The sequence below is a fragment of the Siphateles boraxobius genome, unplaced genomic scaffold (genome assembly GCF_051911475.1).
Source record: "Siphateles boraxobius isolate OS27281-9 unplaced genomic scaffold, OSU_SipBor_1 66, whole genome shotgun sequence".
Classification (NCBI taxonomy): Eukaryota; Metazoa; Chordata; class Actinopteri; order Cypriniformes; family Leuciscidae; genus Siphateles; species Siphateles boraxobius.
The window spans coordinates 28,345,761-28,367,973 of record NW_027509193.1 but is presented as its reverse complement, the minus strand read 5'-3'; the positions used below and the strand labels follow the sequence as shown (position 1 = coordinate 28,367,973).

General features: G+C 48.8%; 1 protein-coding gene across 1 annotated transcript; it reads left to right on the top strand.

Moving 5' to 3' along the window:
- The first annotated feature begins 20,577 nt into the window (after positions 1-20,577).
- On the top strand, positions 20,578-21,839 carry LOC143722443 (uncharacterized). Its single transcript, XM_077213843.1, has 6 exons — positions 20,578-20,660; positions 20,755-20,881; positions 21,034-21,332; positions 21,423-21,513; positions 21,604-21,720; positions 21,828-21,839. The coding sequence occupies exons 1-6, from the start codon at positions 20,578-20,580 to the stop codon at positions 21,837-21,839; spliced, it is 729 nt and encodes a 242-aa protein (XP_077069958.1).
- Positions 21,840-22,213: the final 374 nt, after the last annotated feature.

The following is a 22,213-nucleotide window of genomic DNA, read 5'->3' as shown; positions in this document are numbered from 1 at the left end:
ATTAATATGGGCTATATAAGTGCTAATAAACAGCCAATATCCTAGTAATATGCATGCTAATAAGCAACTACTTAATAGTGAGATTTGGACCCTAAACTAAAGTGTTACCAGAAAAAGCAAGAAAATCCACAATGCCAGGTTTCCTCTATTTTATTTTGAACCAACAGTAATTCAAATTACAGTTTGTTCCACCTATAGTGGCATTTAGTCCCCCCTGAGATAGTTGGTACAGTACAGCCTACTTTAGTGTATTAAGCACTAAGCAGTAAACAGTATGCACTCTTGCATAGGTCATAGTTTTTTGCAGGGCTGATAAAAATGAAAGGTATTTGTTCACAATCAGCTACAAAACTGGAAAGCATCTTGTGTTATAAAAGTACACAATAAATAGAATAATTAAAAATAAAACTTTGCTCCACTTAAACTATATTTAAACATTCAAAGCTTAAGCCAAACCTCCTATACTTCATTTTCTCAGTTTCGCGCACATTTGATTGCGCATGCCGTACAAAGTATCCTCCTTTGTCCGTGAGTACAGAAAGATGTATTCGACGGACTATAGAGGACTTGTTTTCAAGCGCTCAAGTCATTCAAACATACGCTGTTCTTCTTTTGCTCTTTCTTCTGTTGTGGCGGTTAGCAAACAATGTTGTATTACTACGTATGCCCTGCGTTTCATCTGTGACTGACTATATTCATTGTGTGAGTAAGTATTTGTATGAACATAAAACATTAATCATCAAAAGACATTTGATGAACAGAAATGGAATAATGAGTCCCTGAACAATATCAAAAGTAGCAGTCATTATCTGGTGTGGCCACCAGCTGATTTAATACAATCCTTATGGACTGCACCTGTTTTGCCAGTTCTTGCTGTAAGATATTACTTAGGCGTCTTATAGCAGCCACTTTTCCACTGTCAGTGGGAAGCCAGGGCTAACAACATGCCGGGTGGGGCCAATAGCCTTGGACCTCGAGCAGCAAGGCCAAATCAAGCTGTGTTCCCCCTGTCTGGCCAGTAGCCCCGTAGTGCTACCCTAAAAGACGCCTCCATAGAACGACATCAGACAACCCCACCTTTGACAGGCTGACTGACTAGTTAGATAGCAAAATGAGCATGACAGAAGCAAACATTTCGTCTTTACTTAAAAGACTGAAGATTTCAGCATCAATATTTGACAAATCTTGCCCATTAAAGAATTGTACAGTGACAGTAATTTATTAATTTATGTCAGGAGTGGACTGATTCAAACTGGTATTTACCATTTCACATAAAATGAGAACCCATATCTATTCAGTTGCACCTGCTTTCACACTTTAAATCTGAGTAGTCAGTTACATCAGAATTTTTAAGTTAAGAAATTCAAAGTTTACGTTAGTAGAACTGGCAGAAATTTATTTTGTACTTATACATTTTAATTGATCTTAACTTGAAATATTTGAGTAAGCTAATTCCTACATTTAATTTAAAATTATCATGTAATCTAAACTTAAAAATATTTAGTAGTAAAACCTTGCTTAGCTTTAACCAACTAATTTAAAAAAATATTAGCTTGCTAATTGGTATCAAAATGTTTTGTTATCAGTAGCATAGCATAGCATATCAATAAGTTCAACAACATAGATCATACCATGTCTTCTCAAACCAAGCTCATGCTCCACTCATCATCATGATGGTAACCCAAAAAAAGCCACATAACAGAAAATTATAGCAAACATTAAACTCCACTAAATCTCCCACTTAACATTAATCTGGCACAAAAAAAAAACATTATATAACACTTATTTTTTAAAAATGTATGCTCCCTTTCGAGTGTCATGGCAAAGCATGCTGGGAAATATAAATACCAGCTCAGTTTCAGCTCAATTTCAGTTTTGTGACCTCAAAAGAAAAAGAAAGTTCTAAATACTCATTAAAGTTAATTTGATTGAACTAATTTCAGTTTACCCTATACCAATTAATTATTTTGAGCATTATGGTTTACAGTGCATTTATTTGTTGTCACAGGAATGCACAAAACAATCAAGGCTTTTTAGTCCAAAGGCTTACACATTTAGAAAAATATTGATAAAATATCATGTTTACATCACATTTCTCATGAAGCAATTACGACTCCAAAATTAAACTAGACTAATGAGATGTCTGTGTCGAGTAGAATAAGTGTCTGTCAACCTGCAAACCTAGACTTAAGACTCAACTTCAGTTTGGAGCTGTAACGCATTGTGAGAAACGGTATTTGCTACACTATTCCACCAGCTGGCTTGTAATATACACTGGGAGAATGGCGTCGCTCATGTCGGCCTCCTCGCTGACACTGTAATGCAGATGCCTAAGGCTGAGGAGAACAGCAGGTTATCCATCAGAGAGGTCCCACAGATTATGTTAACTCTCTGTAGCACATTAAACGTTGAGATGTGATGGTGTGAAACTAATGAAACCGGATTTAGCTCTTGTTTGCTTTTATCCTTGGCTCCGTTAACTGCTGGTAGACAGTAATCACCTGTTGTTGGCTGTGTAAATAATGTAAGGAAGACCGTATAGGTTTTTGCCTCTGGAGGCTCAAATTCAAACTTCTCCTGGCATTTCAAGTTAATGTAAGCAAGTACCGGATGTTTTTGTATGACTAAAAAACAGGCTTTACCATTTCTCTTTCCATGATGCATATTTAAAAGCTTATGTGTTAAAGTAAGCTGGTCAGGATAAAAAAAATGCAAGACAGATCGCTTGGTGTAGTTACTGGAAGTTACTGTAGTTTTGTTAGTGATTCACTAGTGGATTTTTACAATTAGCTCTTTTTAGTACCACAAGTTTATCCATCTGCTGAACTGGAACTGGTTATGTTACCTAAAAAGTATCAATGTGGACCTTTTCTACAGCACAAACTGGAAGAAAAGTAAATTGCATTGCCATCTGCTCAATTTTTTAAAATGTTGTTGTGTTGACGACAACCCTGTTACCATATAGTATTAAAAACTGACAAACAAATATTTTTTTTTTGGGAGGGGGGGGGGGTATAAGTTTATCAAAAACTATCAAATCAAAGCTATGATCCTGATTTTATACCCCATTTGTGATTTCCATTACACGAGAGTAGATGTTAAAACTTCATGCTGATTTGAACTCGGCTTTCGCCAAGATAAGCACCAACTAAGACGTAGCTTTACAGTAACCTATTCGTCTCCATCCATTTACGCTTCTTTCCATATGGTGATGTGAATCTCCTTCTGTCTGGTGTTAATAGCTGCAGTGTATTTTACGCGTCAGCACACACAACGACTGCAACCATAGTGCGGCCCCCCCATGACAACTGTCTGGATTGAGCTGAGTAGGGGACATCTCTAGGGTCTTCAAGTGGGCACCTTCCGTTCCCTTTCAGTCAATAACGTCGGACGTAGTCGACGTCGACTGAATTGGGATCTCGCTAGAGAGCCTGTCTTCTTCGAGTACTATTGAACGAGCCAATGTAATTGGCGTGCGTGATTCGCATCACACACTCCGCCCCCGCGGCGCGGGTATAAATACGGAAGTGGATGCACACACTAGTTGCCTTTCGCTTCGGAGCCGATCGTTTGATGTCTCTGAGAGTGCTGTTGTCTACAACGAGCGAGTGTGTCGGTGTTCTTCAGGAAGACTCTCCCAGTGCTGGTGTTCTACAGCGCGAGTGCAGCGGTGATCGCGAGCTTTGAGCTCTCAACTGCTGTTTTAACAGCAACAAATTTCTAAATGTTTGTGTGTGTTGATGGCTGGTTAGAGGGCGGAAAAGTGAGTGCTTCACTGTTTCAGTTCTCTGTTCAGTGTTGCCGCGGTCATTCCACTGTGTGCTCCGGCACTGGTGACGGTCCTATTTTCTGAAAGAGCAACACAGGTGCGTTTGCGTCTTTTTCAAGATGTCATTCCGCCCGTGCGTTTCTGGGTGCGGTCGTTCCCTGTCTCTCTCTGATGGTCACAACTGTTGTGTCACGTGTTTGGGCTTACAGCACGCTGAGACAGCTTTTGTGGACAGCTCGTGTTTTCACTGTGGGAACATGACTGTCGCAGTGTTGAGGGCGAGACTCGCCTTCGTTCGCGGAGAGCGAGTCCCCATTACCATGCCCCACCCTCGGGTGCTGTGTGGGATGGGTGACCGGAGGATAGTGTTGGATGTCCCGCCCGGTAACCATTCCCTGTGGGCTCCTCACTCCTCCCTTCCACTGCAACCACTGGAGCCTCCTATGTTGTCTGCTGGTCCATCTGTAATGGGTGGGCCAGCGGTGTCACTCGGGGCTCCCCTGGAGGACAGGACGCCGATTGCAGCATCGGAGGGTGAGCTGACTTCTAGAGATGATGACTCGGCTGCATTGTCTCCCTCCGGGAGTTCAATGTTGCCCGAGCCGGATCCAGAATTATCAGCTATGCTGAAACGGGCCGCCGAGGCTGCCGGGCTCGAGTGGAACCTCCACCGTGTCCCGTTCAGTCTCGGTTGGAATCTGGAGTTTGGTATCTTGGGGCGGGCCGCGCTGGTTCTCAGCTCGCCGCCCCAGTGCCTTTCTTTCCCGAAATGCATGGAGAGCTTATCAGGTGGTGAACAGCATCTTTCTCTGCCAGAAACTGCCTGAATAGCTTTTCCCCCTCATTACCCTTGATGGAGGAACGGTGAAGGGTTGCGAGGTGTCCCTCCATTGGAGCGGTCTGTCGACACAGGTGCACCTGTGTCCGGCGGCCACTGCCTTTTGGGGGGATCCTCGTCTCCCCCCTAAGGCCTGTGAGGTTTTGTCCGTTCCGACGGGCAGAGCTTACAAAGCCTGTGGGCAAGCCGCTTCCTCTTGCGTGCCATGGCGTTGCTGCAGGCTAGGGCACCCATGGCATGCACGAGGGTAATCCAGACCGTGCGCTCATAGGTGAGCACCGCACTGCATCCGACCTCACCCTCCGGGGTACGGGTGTCGTAGCGTGCGTGATCGGTCTGGCGATGTCCACCTTGGTGGTCCAGTAGCGCCTTCGTTGGCTCAGCCTGGTTGGTATGGCGGATGTGGACAAGGTTCGGTTCCTGGTCTCCCCAATTTCCCAGGTTGGGCTGGTCGGCGACGCGGTGGAAAACTGCATCCAACAGTTCTCTGCCGCTCAAGCGCAGATGGAGGTCTTCCGGCACATCCTGCCCCGGTGGCCAGCTGCTGCCTCCACCCGCCGCCGGTGGCAGCTCCTCCGCCTGCTCGTCGCCGTGGGCGTTCCCCGGCCGCCGCTCCTGCTGGCCCTCCGCAGCAGCCTCCATCCAGGCCTCAGCATGGAGCCGGCCGCAGTAGGGACGCCCAGCCCGCTCCAGGCGCTGCCAAGCCAGGTGGCAAGCGACAGTGAAAGCATTCCGGAGCGGGCCGCCCAGGAATGGATGAGATGCTCTTGGCACTCCCTCCCCCCGGGTGAGGGCCGGGTGGAGCCTTTGTTTGTGTGTGTGTCTGTTCCGCAGCTGGTTCCCTAAAGAAAAAAAAAAAGCGGAGCAAGTGGTACCCACACTTCAAAGAGAGAGCAATTTCATCTGTTCCTGGGTCTCAAGAGGGCCAGTCTGGCGGGTGTGTCCCTGTATAGCCTTACACCCCTCAGCTCCCCCTTGGTCGCCAGCAGGCAGCTTGGTGCGTTCGAGGACCCGGTCATCCGCCTTCTCACGCGCCCCCTGCCGCTTGTGGGGACAGGTAAGTGTTGCACAGCACACTAACACCACTCTCTCTACTTTGCTGCCCCACCTCAGGCTCGGCTACCCCGCTCAAGTCAGTGATAGTCATCACATTAGGTGTTGAGCAGACGTGCTCCTGAAAATTCAGTGATATTCATCACACCAAGCGTTGAGCAGTGCTCCTTACTTGTGCGTGCTTATCTTATCCTGCTGGCGAAGGATTTGATATAGCCGCTCCTCCAGCCGGTACGAAGGCCAGTTGTAAACTCGTTCTTCGTGCTACTAGGTGGTGGGTCGTGACCATCTTGGCCCAGGATTGGCCTGCAGCTCCGACCTGAAAGACATGTGCTTAAAGACAGATCTCAACCTTTCGCACCGCAGGCCATCCTGTGGGTTGCGTGTAAGGGTGGAGTATCAGTACAGTGTCCTTCCCTTCGAGTGCTCCAGAGCCCGTTGGGTCTTCAGGTCAACTGGAAAAGAGTAATCTCGCCCACGGGCTTAGTATCTCTTTTTCAGTTTTGGAGATGGACTCGGTCTAACACGTTTCTCCAATGAGAATGTGTTCAGCTGGTGTTTGAAGTGAGAAAGGGTCCCACTGGAAGAACTTTCAGAGGCTCCTGGGGTATATGGTAGTTGCAGCCATTGGCTTCCTCCATATGTGACAGCTTCAGCGCTAGCTTCATGATCGAGTCCCGAGGTGACAGTGGCAGAGCAGCTCACCCTGTGTGACTATAGTTCATCCCGGTCTGCTGCCAAACCCTCTTCAACAGAGGGGCCAGGTACAAGGGGCGTGTTTTAACGGGGGCCTGGGCGACCCCCGACTACACGGGCATTCGTGCCTCGAGTTGTTAGACATTGCGACCGTTGCGCAAGCTTCCCCTGCATGTCACAACTCACCCGTCACCTCCTCCTTGGAGTCAGACGCTTCTGAGGGCGCCTTGTTCCACTCTTCCCGCTTACTCAATCGTGCCGCCATCAAGCCTCACGACAGTTATAGCCAGGGCAAGTTGAGACTCCATCCCCTGGGTCCAGCTGGGTCATGACCATTCCGGGGCCGCTCAGTTGCCCCCCCGGTTTCATCTTTCCGCCAGTGTTTGTGTAAACCTAGCGGACTACCCTTGGACAAACACTGGGTCTCAGCTGCCCCAGGGGCCCGCAGAAATGTGTTTAACCCCAGTGAGCCTTCTAAGAGTGACTGCGACTCATGGTCGCCTTGCGGCTGCTCAAGTCAGTGAAATCATCACACTTCATGTTGAGCAGAATTGCTCCCGAAACTCAGTGAAGTTCATCACACTCAGGTGTTGAGCAGAAATGCTCCTGTAGCTCAGTGAATTCGTCACACGCAGTGCTGAGCAGAAATGCTCCTGGTGCTCAGTGTAGTTCTTCGCACTCAAGTGTTGAGCAGAAATGCTCCTGAAGCTCAGTGAGTTTATCACACTCAGGTGTTGAGCAGGAATGCTCCTGAAGCTCAGTGAACTTGTCACACTCAAGTGCTGAGCAGAAATTCTCCTGTCGCTCAGTGAAGTTCTTCGCACTCAAGTGTTGAGCAGAAATGCTCCTGAAGCTCAGTGAACTTGTCACACCCAAGTGCTGTGCAGAAAATGCTCCTGAAGCCCAGTGATCTTCACATGTTGCGTTGAGCAATGCTCCTGTCTTTTGCGCCCGTCGCTTGCACCTACGTGCCAAGTCAGGAGAGGAACAGGTCTTCATAGTTGCCCCTTATTGGCCCAACTGGACCTGGTTCCCATCAACAGCCTTCCTGACTTCCCCTGAAAACTCTTTCGGGGACGGGGCACGATGGCACACGCGTTCTGCCCCCGGAGATTCCGGGCGGTCTTATATCGGAACGCGGAGGTTCAGGTGGCTATCACAAGAACATGTGATAGATACAATCACTTCTGCGAGCACCCCCTAGAATTGGGTAGCGTGCTTACGCCTTTAGAAGTGGAACCTAGTCGTTGAGTGCGTCTTCTTTCCAGAGGAGATCCTGAAAGCTTTCGATCACTTCAGTGCTCTCTTTCCTGCAAAATGGGTTGCAGTAGGCTGTTTTCCTTCACCCTCAAAATGATGTTGCCTCGGTGTTTAAACGACGCTCATCGTGTTGCAGAAGTATGCAGAAGCACGTTCTGATCGTCAGGTTCCTGAGGAGCAAGGTCTTGTAAATCCTTGTGTCCCTCTTTATCCTCTTGGGCCTTGTCCCTGGTGCGACTGCACTGCAGAGACCGCCCCTGAGCCACTGCAGGCAGTGAGTTAAAAAATCTGTTATATCAGTTCTCCTGCTCGCGTGGTCTCTACTAGAGGGTAGGGACTTGCTCGCTTTCGGTCAACGTATTGTGCCTGGAGTCTGGGCCGGCTAACTCTCACAAGCTGAGACCCCGGCTCGGATTGTGCCCAAGGTTCCTACCTCTCCCGTAATAGGAGCAGGTGGTGAGCCTGCAAGCGCTGCCCTGGAGGAGGCAGATCCAGCCCTGGCTTCTCTGTCCGTTCGCTTGGACGTGTACAGAATGCAAGTCATAGACCTCAGACCAGCTCTACAGATATCTGTTGGAATTCAGCAGAGAGGGAAGGCTGTTTCCATGCAAAGTTGCACTTAGTGCTTGCCTTCATTTCGGTAAAGATCCGAGATGCAACATGTCCACTTAGGTGTTGAGCTCCTCTATGATGAGTGTAAAGTGCTCCGCCTGGGCGTTGACGATATGCTTTGCTAAAACAGATTCTAGAGTTGGGGGCTGGACGACACCTAGTTGAACCGCTGCTTCCCGTGGGCTCCCTTCTCATGAAGCCAGTTTCACCGTGAGCCCGGTTCAAGTGTCGGCTTGCTGCGCCATTCCCCTCCTATGGACTGGATACGTGGGCCTTTCTACTCCAGTGAGTTCCCTTAAAATTTAACCCTGTTGAGTTCCTCCACACCCCTCCGACGTCGGACGTGCGGAACGTCTGGTGTTAGGCCTACCACTCGTAAGCAGTGTGGAACCTGTGTTAGGCTGGGTCCATATGTTGCGGTCCCTTCGGCGACCCCATATGTGTATTCTTCCACGGTACGGCTCCCTGCGGTGAGCCCGTGTCTTCCCTCGGCAGAGTCTCTCTGCCGTCACTGTCCCGTGTGTCTCCCCCGTCTTAGGCTGGAGCCACCCCAGTGACATTCCATATGTTAGACTGCCCGGTTTCCGCCCAGTTCATATGTGTATTTTCCACGTTACCTCCCTCTGGGTTGGACGTGGCTTCCGCAGCGTCCCTTCCTTCCAATGTACGGGGAACGCTTTCCCAGTGGTCCTGTAGGAACAGCAGTGACTTCCCTGGCCTAACCCCTGTCCTTCCCCGCCTTAAATTTGCGGGGGCATCAGGAGGCTTTGGTTTAGGCACTGGAAGGTGGCAGCGTTAGTGGCGCGTTCAAAGGGTGATCCCAATTCAGGGATCTACAATTCAGGGATCAACTACGTCCGACGTTATCGACTGAAAGGGAATGTCCTGGTTGCGTATGCAACCCACCGTTCCCTGAAGGAGGGAACGGAGGACGTAGTCCCCTTGCCACTACCGCTGGACCACCGCTGACTCCGGGTTACTCTCGGCTCCTCAGCGAAAAAGCAACTAGTGCGTGCATCCACTTCCGTATTTATACCCGCGCTGCGGGGGCGGAGTGTGTGATGCGAATCACGCACGCCAATTACATTGGCTCGTTCAATAGTACTCGAAGAAGACAGGCTCTCTAGCGAGATCCCAATTCAGTCGACGTCGACTACGTCCTCCGTTCCCTCCTTCAGGGAACGGTGGGTTGCATACGCAACCAGGACGTTCTCAGTGTTTCGTCGACTAGCCCACGACACCTCAAGAGGGCTCGACAGTGACTCTGGTGTCCCAGAGTCACCCCCCTCCGTCCCCCACTCAACTCAGCCCAGCTTACTGACCTTTACATCCTTCCTGCTGCTGAAGTTGCTCCTTCCTCGTAGTTCATATATGACCTAACCACAATTCCTCAAAATCTCTCCGCAACCCGACCATACGCGCCAACCCGTTTGACTAAGGCTGTCGAGCCCCACTGCCGACGTTAAAGCAGGTTCATTTTCCAAATTCATTATTGTTGGAAAGTCCTAACAATAAATGCTAAGGTTGCTGTATTGTATATGTATGGTGTAACGGTCACCAGCTGGAGTGCCGTTGAGAGCCACCAGAGGGCACTCTACATCAGACTATTGTCATTCCCTCACAAACTACATTTCCCATAACTCACTGCCCGGACTCTTCATCAATTATCACATTCACCTGTGCCTCATTATCTTGTTTAGCTCACCCCATATAAGCCTGGTTTTCTCATTCATTATCGGTGAAGTCTTATGTTGTCTCACTGCATTTCTGAGTGTGTTTGAATCCTGTTTTTCCTGTGTCCTGGTTCTTTTGATTCTTTGCCTGTTCCCTCGGATTTCTTTCTTTGCCTCAGCCCTGATCTGTTATTGTTTGGATTGTTTGTTTTTGCATGACCCTTGCCTGTTATCTGGATTACGTCTTTGGATTACCCTGTACAATAAATACGGCATTTGGATCCCCAAACTTCGTGTCTCGGAGCAGTTCGTGACAGAAGACTTTCCCGACATGGACACAGCAGTTTGTCTCTTCCACCTCTGCCAAGGTAGCTGTCCTATTGAGGACTACGTTAAAGAGTTTTGTGAGCTTTGCCGTGGGGTGGACTTTAATGATGCTGTCTTAAAGGACATTTTTTGCCATGGACTTGATGAGGTTCTTAATTACCTCATGCCTGACAATACCCCTCACTAGACTTATTGACTTTGCCATTTTGTTGAGCGGCTCTTCATTTACTGTGAGCTTTGCGGATGAGGAGCCCCGCAAGGCCGCAGTATCCTCTCAGCCTGAGTCACTTCACGTCATGCCTGCTGACCCTGAGCTTCACGTCATGCCTGCCGAGCCTGAGCTTCTTCACATCAGTCCTGCCAAGCCTGAGCTTCGTCACGTCATGCCTTTCGAACCTAAGCTTCTTCACGTCATGCCTGCTGAGTCTGCTCCGGGTGATACAGCGCTGATCATGGACATGGCTATTTTGTGTGTGTGGGCAGCACACACATCAATTCCATCCCGTGACCCCTCAGCCAAGATGCCCACGGCCATTCCAGAGTCTCATCCCAAGATGGCTGCCTCTGCCCGTTCCAGAGTCTCATCCCAGGATGGCTACCCCCCACCGTTCCAGAGTGTCTCGTACCGTCATGGCCACCCTTCCAGAGTGTCTCGTACCGTCACGGCCACCCTTCCAGAGTCTCTTGTCCCATCATGAACGCCCTACCAGAGTCTCGTCCCGTCATGGCCCCCCTTCTAGAGTCTCGTCTCGTCCCGTCATGGCCGCCCTTCCAGAGTCTCGTCCCGTCATGGCCGCCCTTCCAGAGTCTCGTCTCGTCATGGTCGCGGCCAAGCCTGTGTCTTCGGACAAGATGGCCACCGCCTAGTATATGTCTTCGGACAAGATGGCCGCCGCCACGCCTGTGTCTTCGTAAAAGATGGCCGCCATTATGTCTGTGAGTTTGGAAAAGATGGCCGCCAGCACGCCTGTGTCTTCGGACAAGATGGCTGCCTCCACGCCTGTGTCTTTGGAGAAGATGGCCGCCTCCACACCTGTGTCTTCAGACAAGATGGCAGCCTCTACGCTTGTGCCTTCGGACAAGATGGCGGCATCTACGCCTTTGAGGGGGGGCTATGTTACGGTCACCAGCTGGAGTGCCCTTGAGAGGCACCAGAGGGCACTCCACATCAGGCTATTGTCATTCTCTCACAAACTACATCTCCCATAACTCACTGCCCGGACTCTTCATTCATTATAATATTCACCTGTGTCTCATTATCTTGTTTAGCTCACCCCATATAAACCTGGTTTTCTCATTCATTATCTGCAAAGTCTTGCTTTGTGTTACACTGCAATTCCAAGCATTCTCCCTGATTTCATGTCTCTTGGTTTTGGATTTCTTGCCTGTTCCGTGGATTACTCTTTTGCCTGTGTTCCCTGCCTTGTTGTGTTTGTTATTGTTTGGACTGATTGTCTGGTGTGTATGACCTTTGCCTGTTTTCGACTATGATTGTGGATTACCCTTTCAATAAAACTGCATTTGGATCCTCAACCTTCGTGTCTCGGAGCAGTTTGTGACATACGGAATGCATAGCTGATATAAAAAAATTGGATTACTAGTAATTTCCTACTACTAATTCTGAAAAAAAACAGAGATTCTAATTATTAGACAAGTCTTCATCGTCAGTTAGGAACCCAGGTGTGCTCTTTGATATGTGGAACAGTTAGATAATGCATGTATGACCTCAAGGCTAGATTATTGTAATAGTCTACTACTGCATGGGTGGTTGCCCTTAATAAACAAAATCCAGCTGGTCCAAAATGCAGCAGCTAGAGTTCTTACTAGAACCAGGAAATATGACCATATTAGCCCGATTCCCTCAACACTGCATTGGCTCCCTATTAAACATTGTATACATTTTCAAATCTTGCTGATTACTCGCAACGCACTAAATTGTGTAGGTCGCCAGTACTTGAGAGAGCTTTTAACACATTATAGTCCTTCACGTCTATTGCAATCTCAAAATAATGGCCAGTTGATAATACCTGGAATCAAAATCAACTCCAAGCAGTAGATCCTTTTCCTATTTAGCACCTGGTCTGTGGTGAACGGCCTACACCTACAACAGCCGGCGTCGGCCTGGCTTCCCGAACTGTCAGCACTGCCTTGGTCCCCTGAACTGCTGGTGCCATCTTGGAGGTGTCCCAGCCTCCCAGTACTGCCCACGGCCCAGGCCCGCCATGCCACAGTCCTGGTCTTGTTCCCCTGCAAGGGCTTGGCCCGCCATCCTTCCCCCAAGACCTCCCTCTTGGACTTCATCTTGTCTAGTTTTGTTTTTTGTTGGACGTCTGGAGGGCCATAGAGGGGGTCCTTTGTATTTGTCCTATGTCTTGTCATGTGATTCCCTGGCCCTCATGTGATCTTGCCATGTGCTCCCCTTGTTAGGTGTCCTATGTTCTCATTGGTTCTTTGTGTTCATTATTTTTAGGTGTGTCTTGTTAGTCATTAGTCTTTGTGTGTATTTAAGCCCTCATGTGTCCTTGTTAAGTATTGTTCGTGTTACCACTGTGTGGTGAGTGTTTGTCAAGTCAAGTGGTGTCAAGTCTTTGTTTTATATTTTGATCTTGTTTGGATTGAAATAAACTGCACTTGGCTTCTGCAACTCGCCCCCAGTGGATTCGTTAAACATGCACACTCTGTCATTTTAAAACTAGACTAATCACTTTAAAGGCCATCTTTCAATTTAATTGTATAACTTAATTTATACAGAATATTGTATGAAAATGTCAATTTAAAAAGACATACATAAGAATACATATGTTTTACAACACCCACAGGCAGAAATTAAGAAAAAAGTGTACCTATTCTAAGCTAGGCTCAAAAACACCGCCCTCTTTCCAGAGAATGCGTCATATGACGTAACGACAGGCAAACAAGTAGGCGTTGCTGCCCTGGTTCTCAGTGTGGGTTTACGTAGTCTGAGAGGTGGTAACAGAAAATAGAGCTTGTAGTTATCGTTATAGTTGAGTTGGTTTGAATTGTCACAATGGTGAATTCTTGTGTTTGTTTTGGATGCAACCACTCCAACTTGTCTGGTCATCTGGTCCACCGATTTCCAAACAAGAAACACAAAGATTTCCGTGCTTGGAGACGTTTCGTCCAGGCAAAGAGAAGCAATTTCGCTGCCTCCTCGGTGACAAGACACACGGTGGTATGTGAAAAACGTCTCAGGTTACGACTGTAACCTATGTTCCCTGAGAACAGGGAACGAGACAATACGTCAACGACGTTATGGGGAACGCCTCAGGCGTGACAGGTGTCTGAAATCACTATCAAATCACGTCAATCACATTGACCGGCGACAGCCCGTGAATCATTAGAGTAATGATTAACGTGCGACCTGGAAGTATATAAGGGCGCCTTGCAACATGACAAATCACCTTATCGTCTGAAGGGACTGTACGGTAGGCAAACCCCGAGGCATGGCAGGGAGACGTATTGTCTCGTTCCCTGTTCTCAGGGAACATAGGTTACAGTCGTAACCTGAGACGTTCCCTTTCGAAGGGAACTCAACAATACGTCAACGACGTTATGGGGAACGATATACCAACGCCGCCATGCTAAGGGGAGTGCATGCCAAGTGGCAGTGACAACGGTCAGAACCAGCAACTTCAAATGAAACGCTAGAACCACTCACCCTTAGGTCACACTTGGCTGTCAGTGACAGCATTCCCTACGGTCATAGCACAAGCTACAGCCTCACAGGAAAACCCTTCATAAACATGGTTAAATGAAAGGCCTACCTGGGCCGGCTCTGGGCCTGGAACCATAGCTTCCAATTAGAAGGGGTCCCTTCTAGGGAATGTGGCTAGGGTACTAGGGTACCCGAAGGAACCCCAGCCAGTCCCTATTCAGGGGAACGTACTCACCCCGAAATGCCACCAGGACGGCCTGACCTGGCGTCAGTACATAGACACTTAGTCTGGCCAAATCCTGTCTGTCTGAAGACAGAGCCTCTGGACAAATGCCTTAAGTAAGGCATCCAACCCGAGGGACTGCGAAGCTGGCAGAGAACCACTCGGCCCGGATCTCAGAGACGGGATATCCCGGAGAGTATGACTCAACATAGTGCTTTTCAACCCTTGCTAGTGAGGGGAGTTTCTCTACTCGATCCACGGATCAACCCAGTGTCTGTATCTCAAAACACTGAGGAGGCCTGTGAAGGCCTAAGGGCTGATCTAACTGGGAGGCCTCACGAGAGGCCTACGACCGTCTGACCAGACTCAGGTAGCCGCATGCTCATAGAGACCCTCGGTGAGGGGAGCACAAGGTCTGCCTGGTAGGCAAACCAGGCTGTAGGCAGAAAAGGTTCCGGGAGGGAACCAATAGCAGAGAATGAACACTTTAGCGAGCCAGGGCGCAAGCTCGCATTCAGCAGCTGCCTATTAAGGCTAGCTGAAACTGATAGCAAGAGACCACTAGCTTCATAAACCCAGCACCACTAGGGAACGTTACAGGGAGGCCCGGAGAGCCCTACTACCTGAAAAGCAACGTAAGTGGGAATTCACCTTCAGGGAGGCACGTGAGGCCTACTACCTGATAACCATAGTATGTGGGGTGCTCACCTTCGGGGAGGCCCAGAGAGGCCTACTACCTGATAACCACAGTATGTGGGGTGCTCACCTTCAGAGAGGCCAAGAGAGGCCTACTACCTGATAACCACAGTACGTGGGAACTCACCTTCAGGGAGGCCCGGTGAGGCCTGCTACCCTACAACCACAGTATGTGGGGAGCTCACCTTCAGGGAGGCCTGGAGAGGCCTACTACCTGGTAACCACAAACTGTGGGAACTCACCTTCAGGGAGGCCTGGTGAGGCCTACTACCTGACCGTTCTCATTCAAGGAGGCCTGGAGGAGCCTACTACCTGATAATCACAGTATGTGGGAACTCACCTTCAGGGAGGCCTGGTGAGGCCTACTACCTTTGACAGCCAAAATATTTGGGAGCCCACATCATAGGGAGGCCCAGAGCGGCCTACTACCTGACAGCCACAATATTTGGAAGCTCACATTCAGGGAGGCCCAGAGAGGCCTACTACCTGATAGCCAACGTAAGTGGGAATTCGCCTTCAGGGCGGCCGGGTGAGGCCTACTACCTGATAACCATCTTAAGTGGGAATTCACCTTCAGGGAGGCCTGAGTGGCCTACTACCTGATAACCACTGGTAGCTTTGAGCCCTGAGTCCGGGTGATAGTATAAGGTGGCCTGCTAAGGCCAGCCAGCTGGGGACTCGCCTATCAGGGAGGCCTGGTCGGACCTACTAGCTAATAGCAAGTCATATTCTGCCATAAAGTACACTGTTGGGAACCATACTACACAAGCATAATTTACTAATGGGCTTCCAGTAGCGCTATAAGGTATATCCCACAATGTTGGGACTCACCTCCGAGGAGGCCTGTTTAAGGCCTACTACCCATCAGTGAGTCAACTGCCCGAACCACCAAGGCCAACCACGTAAAGTGAGCTGGCCTACAGTGCCCTCTAGGGGGCTGTCCAATCAAGGAGGTCTGCTGAGGCCTACTACCTAATGACCTTCGTTGGCAGAAAAACTGTTTACACAGCGCCTACAGCATCCTGGTGCCTAATCACATTGCCCATGGCAATGTACTCCGCAAGAAAGCTAGCACCCTTAAAACAAGGGGAGTACAACATACGCCACTCTGCCTCAACGGAGGCCCCAGTTAGTCAGGGGCCTACCATCTATGCATGGGCGTCAGCTCAGGGCAATGCTCTGGCTTCAGGGGAGCATACTTCGACCAAAGAAGAAGTGAAGCTTACTTCATACTCGACCCGAGCCATAGTGGTGCGAGGCAGGATAAAACAGAACTGGGAGTGAAGTGCTCAGACCTACCAGTATCACAGGGGAATACTCACACCTCACCCTGAGGTTACCAGGGTGCGGGCCTGCCAGCGGCTCTAGGGGTGACAGAAATGTATCTGTGCCCAACCTAGGGGATTGGGGCTTGAATGAAAGCCAACCACCTACAACCTAGCGCTCGAGCAGTAGCTCAGCGAGGTGAGAAAAGCCTAAACTGGCGGCCTAAATCCGTAGGCCAGTTCTGCACGGCAGGGTCGGGCAGGAAACCCAGTCTTCTTCGTGAAGCGAAAGATGGCCTAACCCTGCTCAGTAAAGACATATATACCACGGAGGCCTATTTGAGGCCTACCATGTCCTTATAAACCATCTTCTGCACCACGCTGCATTACTCTAGTCACCCCAGAATGCAGAGAAGGGGGCGGGCCTTGGCCAAACGACTCCCATGGGAGGAGGCTGTTTATACAGGGATGCTAGAAACCTACATTCACAAAGTGAAGGTTCAGAGGAAGAAATGCTAAATTTTTAGCAGAGCGCCTCTATTATCCCTGGCACAGCCTAGGCCAGCTACAGAGGCGGCCCTGGTGAGGGCCAGCCTACAAGCATAGATCTATCTGAGGGCTCAGAGGAGCCACAGCCTTACTAAAGAATATAGTCTGTATTATTCCATACAAAGGGCTGCAGAATCGCTCAGCCTAATGAAAACCCAAACAGAGCTCAAGGGGCGACATACTCAGGAAGAAGTCAAACGGACCCGTGGGCCGGACATAAGATCTATCTGAAGCTCTAGCGTCAGTCAACACTCTAAGCAAAACAAAGAGAGAGACCACCACTCTACCCTGAGGTGGCTAGCAGCCCGAAGGCTAACACAGTTACCGTTCTGGCCACCTAACGGGGAACTTCAGGGCCCTGATAATCCAATAAAGTTCTCTTACCTTATTACCTTGACATGACCCCATGACTCTATACAGGGAACGAGGTCTGTAAAGAGAAATATGTTATTTTTTAATCACAAAAAATACTCTTTGAAAAGACCAGCAGCTCACCTGCGGCGTGCAAAGTGAAGACTCGCCAGATAGTTCTTTACAAACCTGGGATCCGCCACTTTACATGCCTGAAAGGGGCGTTTCCACTAACCAAGCCTAGGTGGGCCATCAGAACATAGTTCTCCTCATAGGCCCATCCCCAGGCCTGATGTTATGAACGCCTGGGGGTCAGAAGAGAGAGGGCAGATTTCGTGACACTCCGGGGAGGTTATCCATTACCGACGCTGTGTGCGTTTGCGCTGGATAACCTCCCTCAAATCTCTTCTGTTGCGGGAGTCACGCCTTCTCTGCGACCTGCTCCTCAAGGGAGGGGGCGCACGAGAGGCGATACTGGCTCGCTGGCCCTGCCTACGGTCCTCAGACCGTGAAGGGCCAGGCCCTCCCGCTTGTCGGGGTACGGACGCGGATCTCAGCGGTATACAAGTTTTAAATGCTGCTGAGCGCGCCTTCGCCTCCCTGAACTTCCCCACCATCGCCTCTACGGAGGTGCCGAAGAGTTCGGAAGGCGAAACCGGCGAATCGAGGAGAAAGGCTTTTTCTTTCTCCCCGATGTCGGCTAGATTTAACCACAGATGCCTCTCCGTGGCCACCATCGCCGCCATCGACCGTCCGATCGCGGCAGCGGTTTGCTTGGTAGCCCGGAGAGCCAGATCTGTGGTGCGGCGCAGCTCAGCCACCGCCTCAGGGGACATCCCTGCCCCCTGGTCGAGATCCCCCAGCAGGTCGGCCTGGTACGCCTGTAATACTGCCATGGTGTGCAGTGCAGCACCGGCCTGACCTGCTGCCGTGTATGCTCTGCCATTCAAACGAGCCGTTGTTCTCAGCGGTTTGGATGGCAGGGTTGGAGCTTTCAGTGTCGCTGCCCGCCCAGACACGAGATAGTTCGCGAACGTCTCGTCAATGGGCGGCATTGACACGTACCCATGCTCTCCGATCCCCTCGACATCAGCGAAACTGGCCCGCTGATGCCGGTGAATACGGGCAGAGTATGGGCTCTTCCATGCCCTCTCGATCTCCGTGTGAAGATCTGGAAGGAATGGAAGGCTCACCTGAGCTGGTGGTGTATGGCCAGGGAGAAACCGATCGTCGAGCCTACCGCGAGCGATCTCTCCTCTAGCGCGCTGCCAAGGCAGCTGCAGCCTGTTGACAGCGCGCTCCATCACATCCACCAGCTCTGCATACACGGGGCAGGATGGCTGAGGAGGTTCAGGATCTACCTGATCATAAACCTCCTCAGCCATCTCCTTCGCGTCCTGAAGAGCATCAACTGCTCGACAGTCGGTGAGTAATCTTCCCCATCGACCTGCAGTTCGCCCTCGTCAGCCGTCGAATCATCTGAGAGGTTAACAACCCTCTCGAGGCGATCGACGAGCTCCATCTGGGAGCCCCATGATATAAGTCGCCGCTCGGCCTCGGCACGAGCGGGACCCGCACCATGAGGTCCAGACGCTGAACTCCCTTCACTCGAGAAGAGGGCCAGACGAGAGTGGAGCGTTTTAAGAGAAAAACGCTCGCAGTTCGCACAGAGGGCTCCCTCGAGAACCTACCGTGCGTGCTTTTCACCCAAGAAAAAAACGCACAGCTCGTGTGTGTCGGCCGGTGTCAGAAACCTCAGACACGGGTCGGCACACTTACGAAAACAATCTGTCTTAGCTGTGCGTTTCATCTTTCTCTTACCTCCCCGTATACTTGAATAGCGTTTCAAACAAACAGTCCCTGAAGACGATGAGATGATTTGTCATGTTGCAAGACGCCCTTATATACTTCCAGGTCGCACGTTAATCATTACTCTAATGATTCACGGGCTGTCGCCGAGCAATGTGATTGACGTGATTTGATAGTGATTTCAGACACCTGTCACGCCTGAGGCGTTCCCCATAACGTCGTTGATGTATTGTTGAGTTCCCTTCGAAAGGGAACACTTCACACCGGACAGCTACAACCAAGGAGATCTTATGGAATTTCGCAATGGGATTACGACGAAGAGAGTGGGTTAGGCTGGCGAATGGAGCTGTGCCATCGGTGCATGCAAGTCCACCAGCAAAATCTGGCAGGAGTGAAGAGTCTAACGTTAACGTTAGCACTAGCAGAGAATCTCCGCGTCGAAAACGGGAGCTTTGCAAAGTAAGTGTTATAATACATTACATGTTGCATCGAAATGTAGCTCTGCATGTAATTTCTGCAAATAAATTTTTCTTGACGTTATAATGGATTAGTCTTGGCATGACTTTTTCTGACTGTAGCTGTTCTGACTTGAGAAGTTGGCACCATGAAGTCACGGCGTCAGCTTACTCTTGTTACGTTAACCCCATGAATCTCTTTAATAATAGCAATGCAAATACGTGTTTTTTTCCTGCGGGACGGGATAAGACACAAAATCAATGCATCTCTATTATTGTGCGGGAATAAATTTGCGGACGGGAGTGTAACACATACGTTGCGGGAACGGGTGGTAATGGTCAGAAATTCGGCGGGCGCGGGCGGGAACGGCTGGTAATGTTCAGAAATTCGGCGGGCGGGAATGGGTGGTAATGGTCAGAAATTCGGCAGGCGCGGGCGGGAACGGGTGGTAATGGTCAGAAATTCGGCGGGCGGGAGCGCAGGACTCTAAGTTACCTCCTGACACTTATTTTATTGAGTTAATAAGATAATCTTTTTGGAAAAGCATCCAAGTAATGCTTTACAATATTAGTTTTCTTAGTTACATTGAAGTTGCCTTGGTTTTCTTTGACTAATCAAAGCTGGTATCAACAGGGCACATGCGAGGGGATGCAGCTCGGGACTATTTTGAAAAGATTAGCAGTCTTTTAAATAATACACGAATGGGGGATTTTCATGAAATGACTACATTTTTTAAAGTTTAAAGTTGTAATTTTGGTCTGTTTTCAGATTTTGGGAGAGAGTGTTGCCAGCAAAGACAGGGCGGGTGCTACTGCCACTTCAGATCCTGAAGATGATGGAGATGGAGACATCTCTACAATGGACCCTGAGCCAGTAGTGGTCCATCGTGGATCACAGTGCAACATAAGATGTTTACATCGTTCATTAGGTAGTTAGCTTATATCTAGCATTCACCATACATGCCATATACAATCACAAATAAGGATTTCATGTCAACATTTTTCATGATCTCCATGGTTACTATTTTGTAGTTTACACTTTTCAGACAGTAAACATTAAAAATTATGAACTTCATAATGTTAGAAAAATATATTTTGTACTGGGTTGCATTAGATAGTGCATGTGTTGTTACCAATGAATGTACAATGGTGAACAATTATTAAGATTAATCTCTTTCATCTAAGCTGTTCAGGTAAAGCCTCAGATGGTGGCTGTGGGGACTAAAACCGAAAGTTTTGAGCATCGCAGATCAACTCCACTGGCCAGTCCTGAACAAAGTAATGATGAATGGTCATTTTCTGATATCATCAACCATTCTGGTGATATGTCATGGAGTCCAGGGGAGGAGATGTTGAGTGAGTCCTCTGAGGAAAAACCAGAAGAGCTGGAATCTCTCAGTGACCCAAAGTAAAAACCTTTTTATTAATGGAAACTGTTTCTGATTGTGTATCAAAAATGTCATAGTCAGAATTAATGTGTTTTTTCCTTTTCTTGTTGTCAGTGCTGTTGACAAGTTCATTGTTTGCCAGAGGCAGTTGCTGTCCTTGTTCACGGTTTGCCCTGCATGCTGTGGGGAAACCCAGGGACACATAATGCACCCGGAAGGAACCTTCATAAAAGTTAAGCAGGTAATGTCTTAATTGTCAACTGTCTGTGAGGAGCTGAATTATAGATTGTGAATGTACAGTATGTATATTAACTATTTGTGTCTTAACTATACAGGCATTTCACTGCCTCATCTCAAAGCTGCTTGAGTCTTGAATCTTCTCTCATCTTTCAGGCCTGCGGAACTTGCGGTTATGAGCGTTATTGGCAAAACAAAGAAAAGGTGCATCGAAACATGCCTGCCTGCAACCTTTTACTCAGCGGTGCCATCCACTTCTCAGGTTGCATGGCTACTCAGACCATCAGGATGCTGAAGCTGTTTGGACTGCAGTGCATAAGTCCCGGCACTTTTTTCCGCCATCAGCGCTATTACACTATCCCTACTATCGTGCAGGCCTGGAGGAATGAGCAGAGGGGGATCATCAGGGAGTTGAAGGAGACTGGAGGTGGATTGATCCTGTCTGGTGACTGCAGGTAGAATGATCCAGCTCACGTCACTGATGTAGAACAGGTCAGTGTGTTTTTGCATTAACCTCTAAATGTAACTGTTTTTGACGTTCTTAGATCAGATTCTCCTGGACACTGTGCCAAATATGGTAGCTACTCCTTGATTGAGGATCGGATTAACAAAGTTTTGGATGTTCAACTTGTCCAAGTAAGTTGATGTCACACAGAAAACTTGTGTCTGATTTAGTCTTGTGTCTGATTTTTGATACTGTTCAGTAATAATCAATTGATTTTACAGAGCTCAGAAGTCCCAAGCAGCTCTTGGTGTGAGCTAGAGGGTCTAAAGCGGAGTATGCAGTTTCTGATGGACCAAGACATGCAAGTGTCTGCTCTGATAACAGACAGAAATCAGCAGGTAATGATGCTAGGAGAGATCTAAAGCTGAACAGTATTGACATGCACAGTATCACTCAAAATAAATTCTAAATTCTATAAAATCAATTTGTGTGTTCTTTGTTTTAGGTGGTCAAGTAGGTACGTGAGAAAATGTGTTCAGAAGGAACGAGGCATTACTTTGACATCTGGCATATTGGGAAAAGTATGTATTGTGATGTTGGTAGTTCTATATAACAGACTTGTTTTTTGTAGTTAAGTTCACTTTCCTAATAATTAGTTTGCTCTGCTCTGTTTGTCTGCTCTGGAACAGGTGTACAGAAAGCACTGGATGCTGCTGCAAAAGAGAGGGACTGTGAGGATCTGAAGCTGTGGAGGCCAGCCATTCTCAACCATCTCTACTGGACCGCAGCTTCCACCCCTACAGGAGATCCAGATGAGATGCAGGCAAAATGGCAGAGTATGATAAATCATGTACAGGACATACATGAGCACAGCACTCCTGCATTTACCAG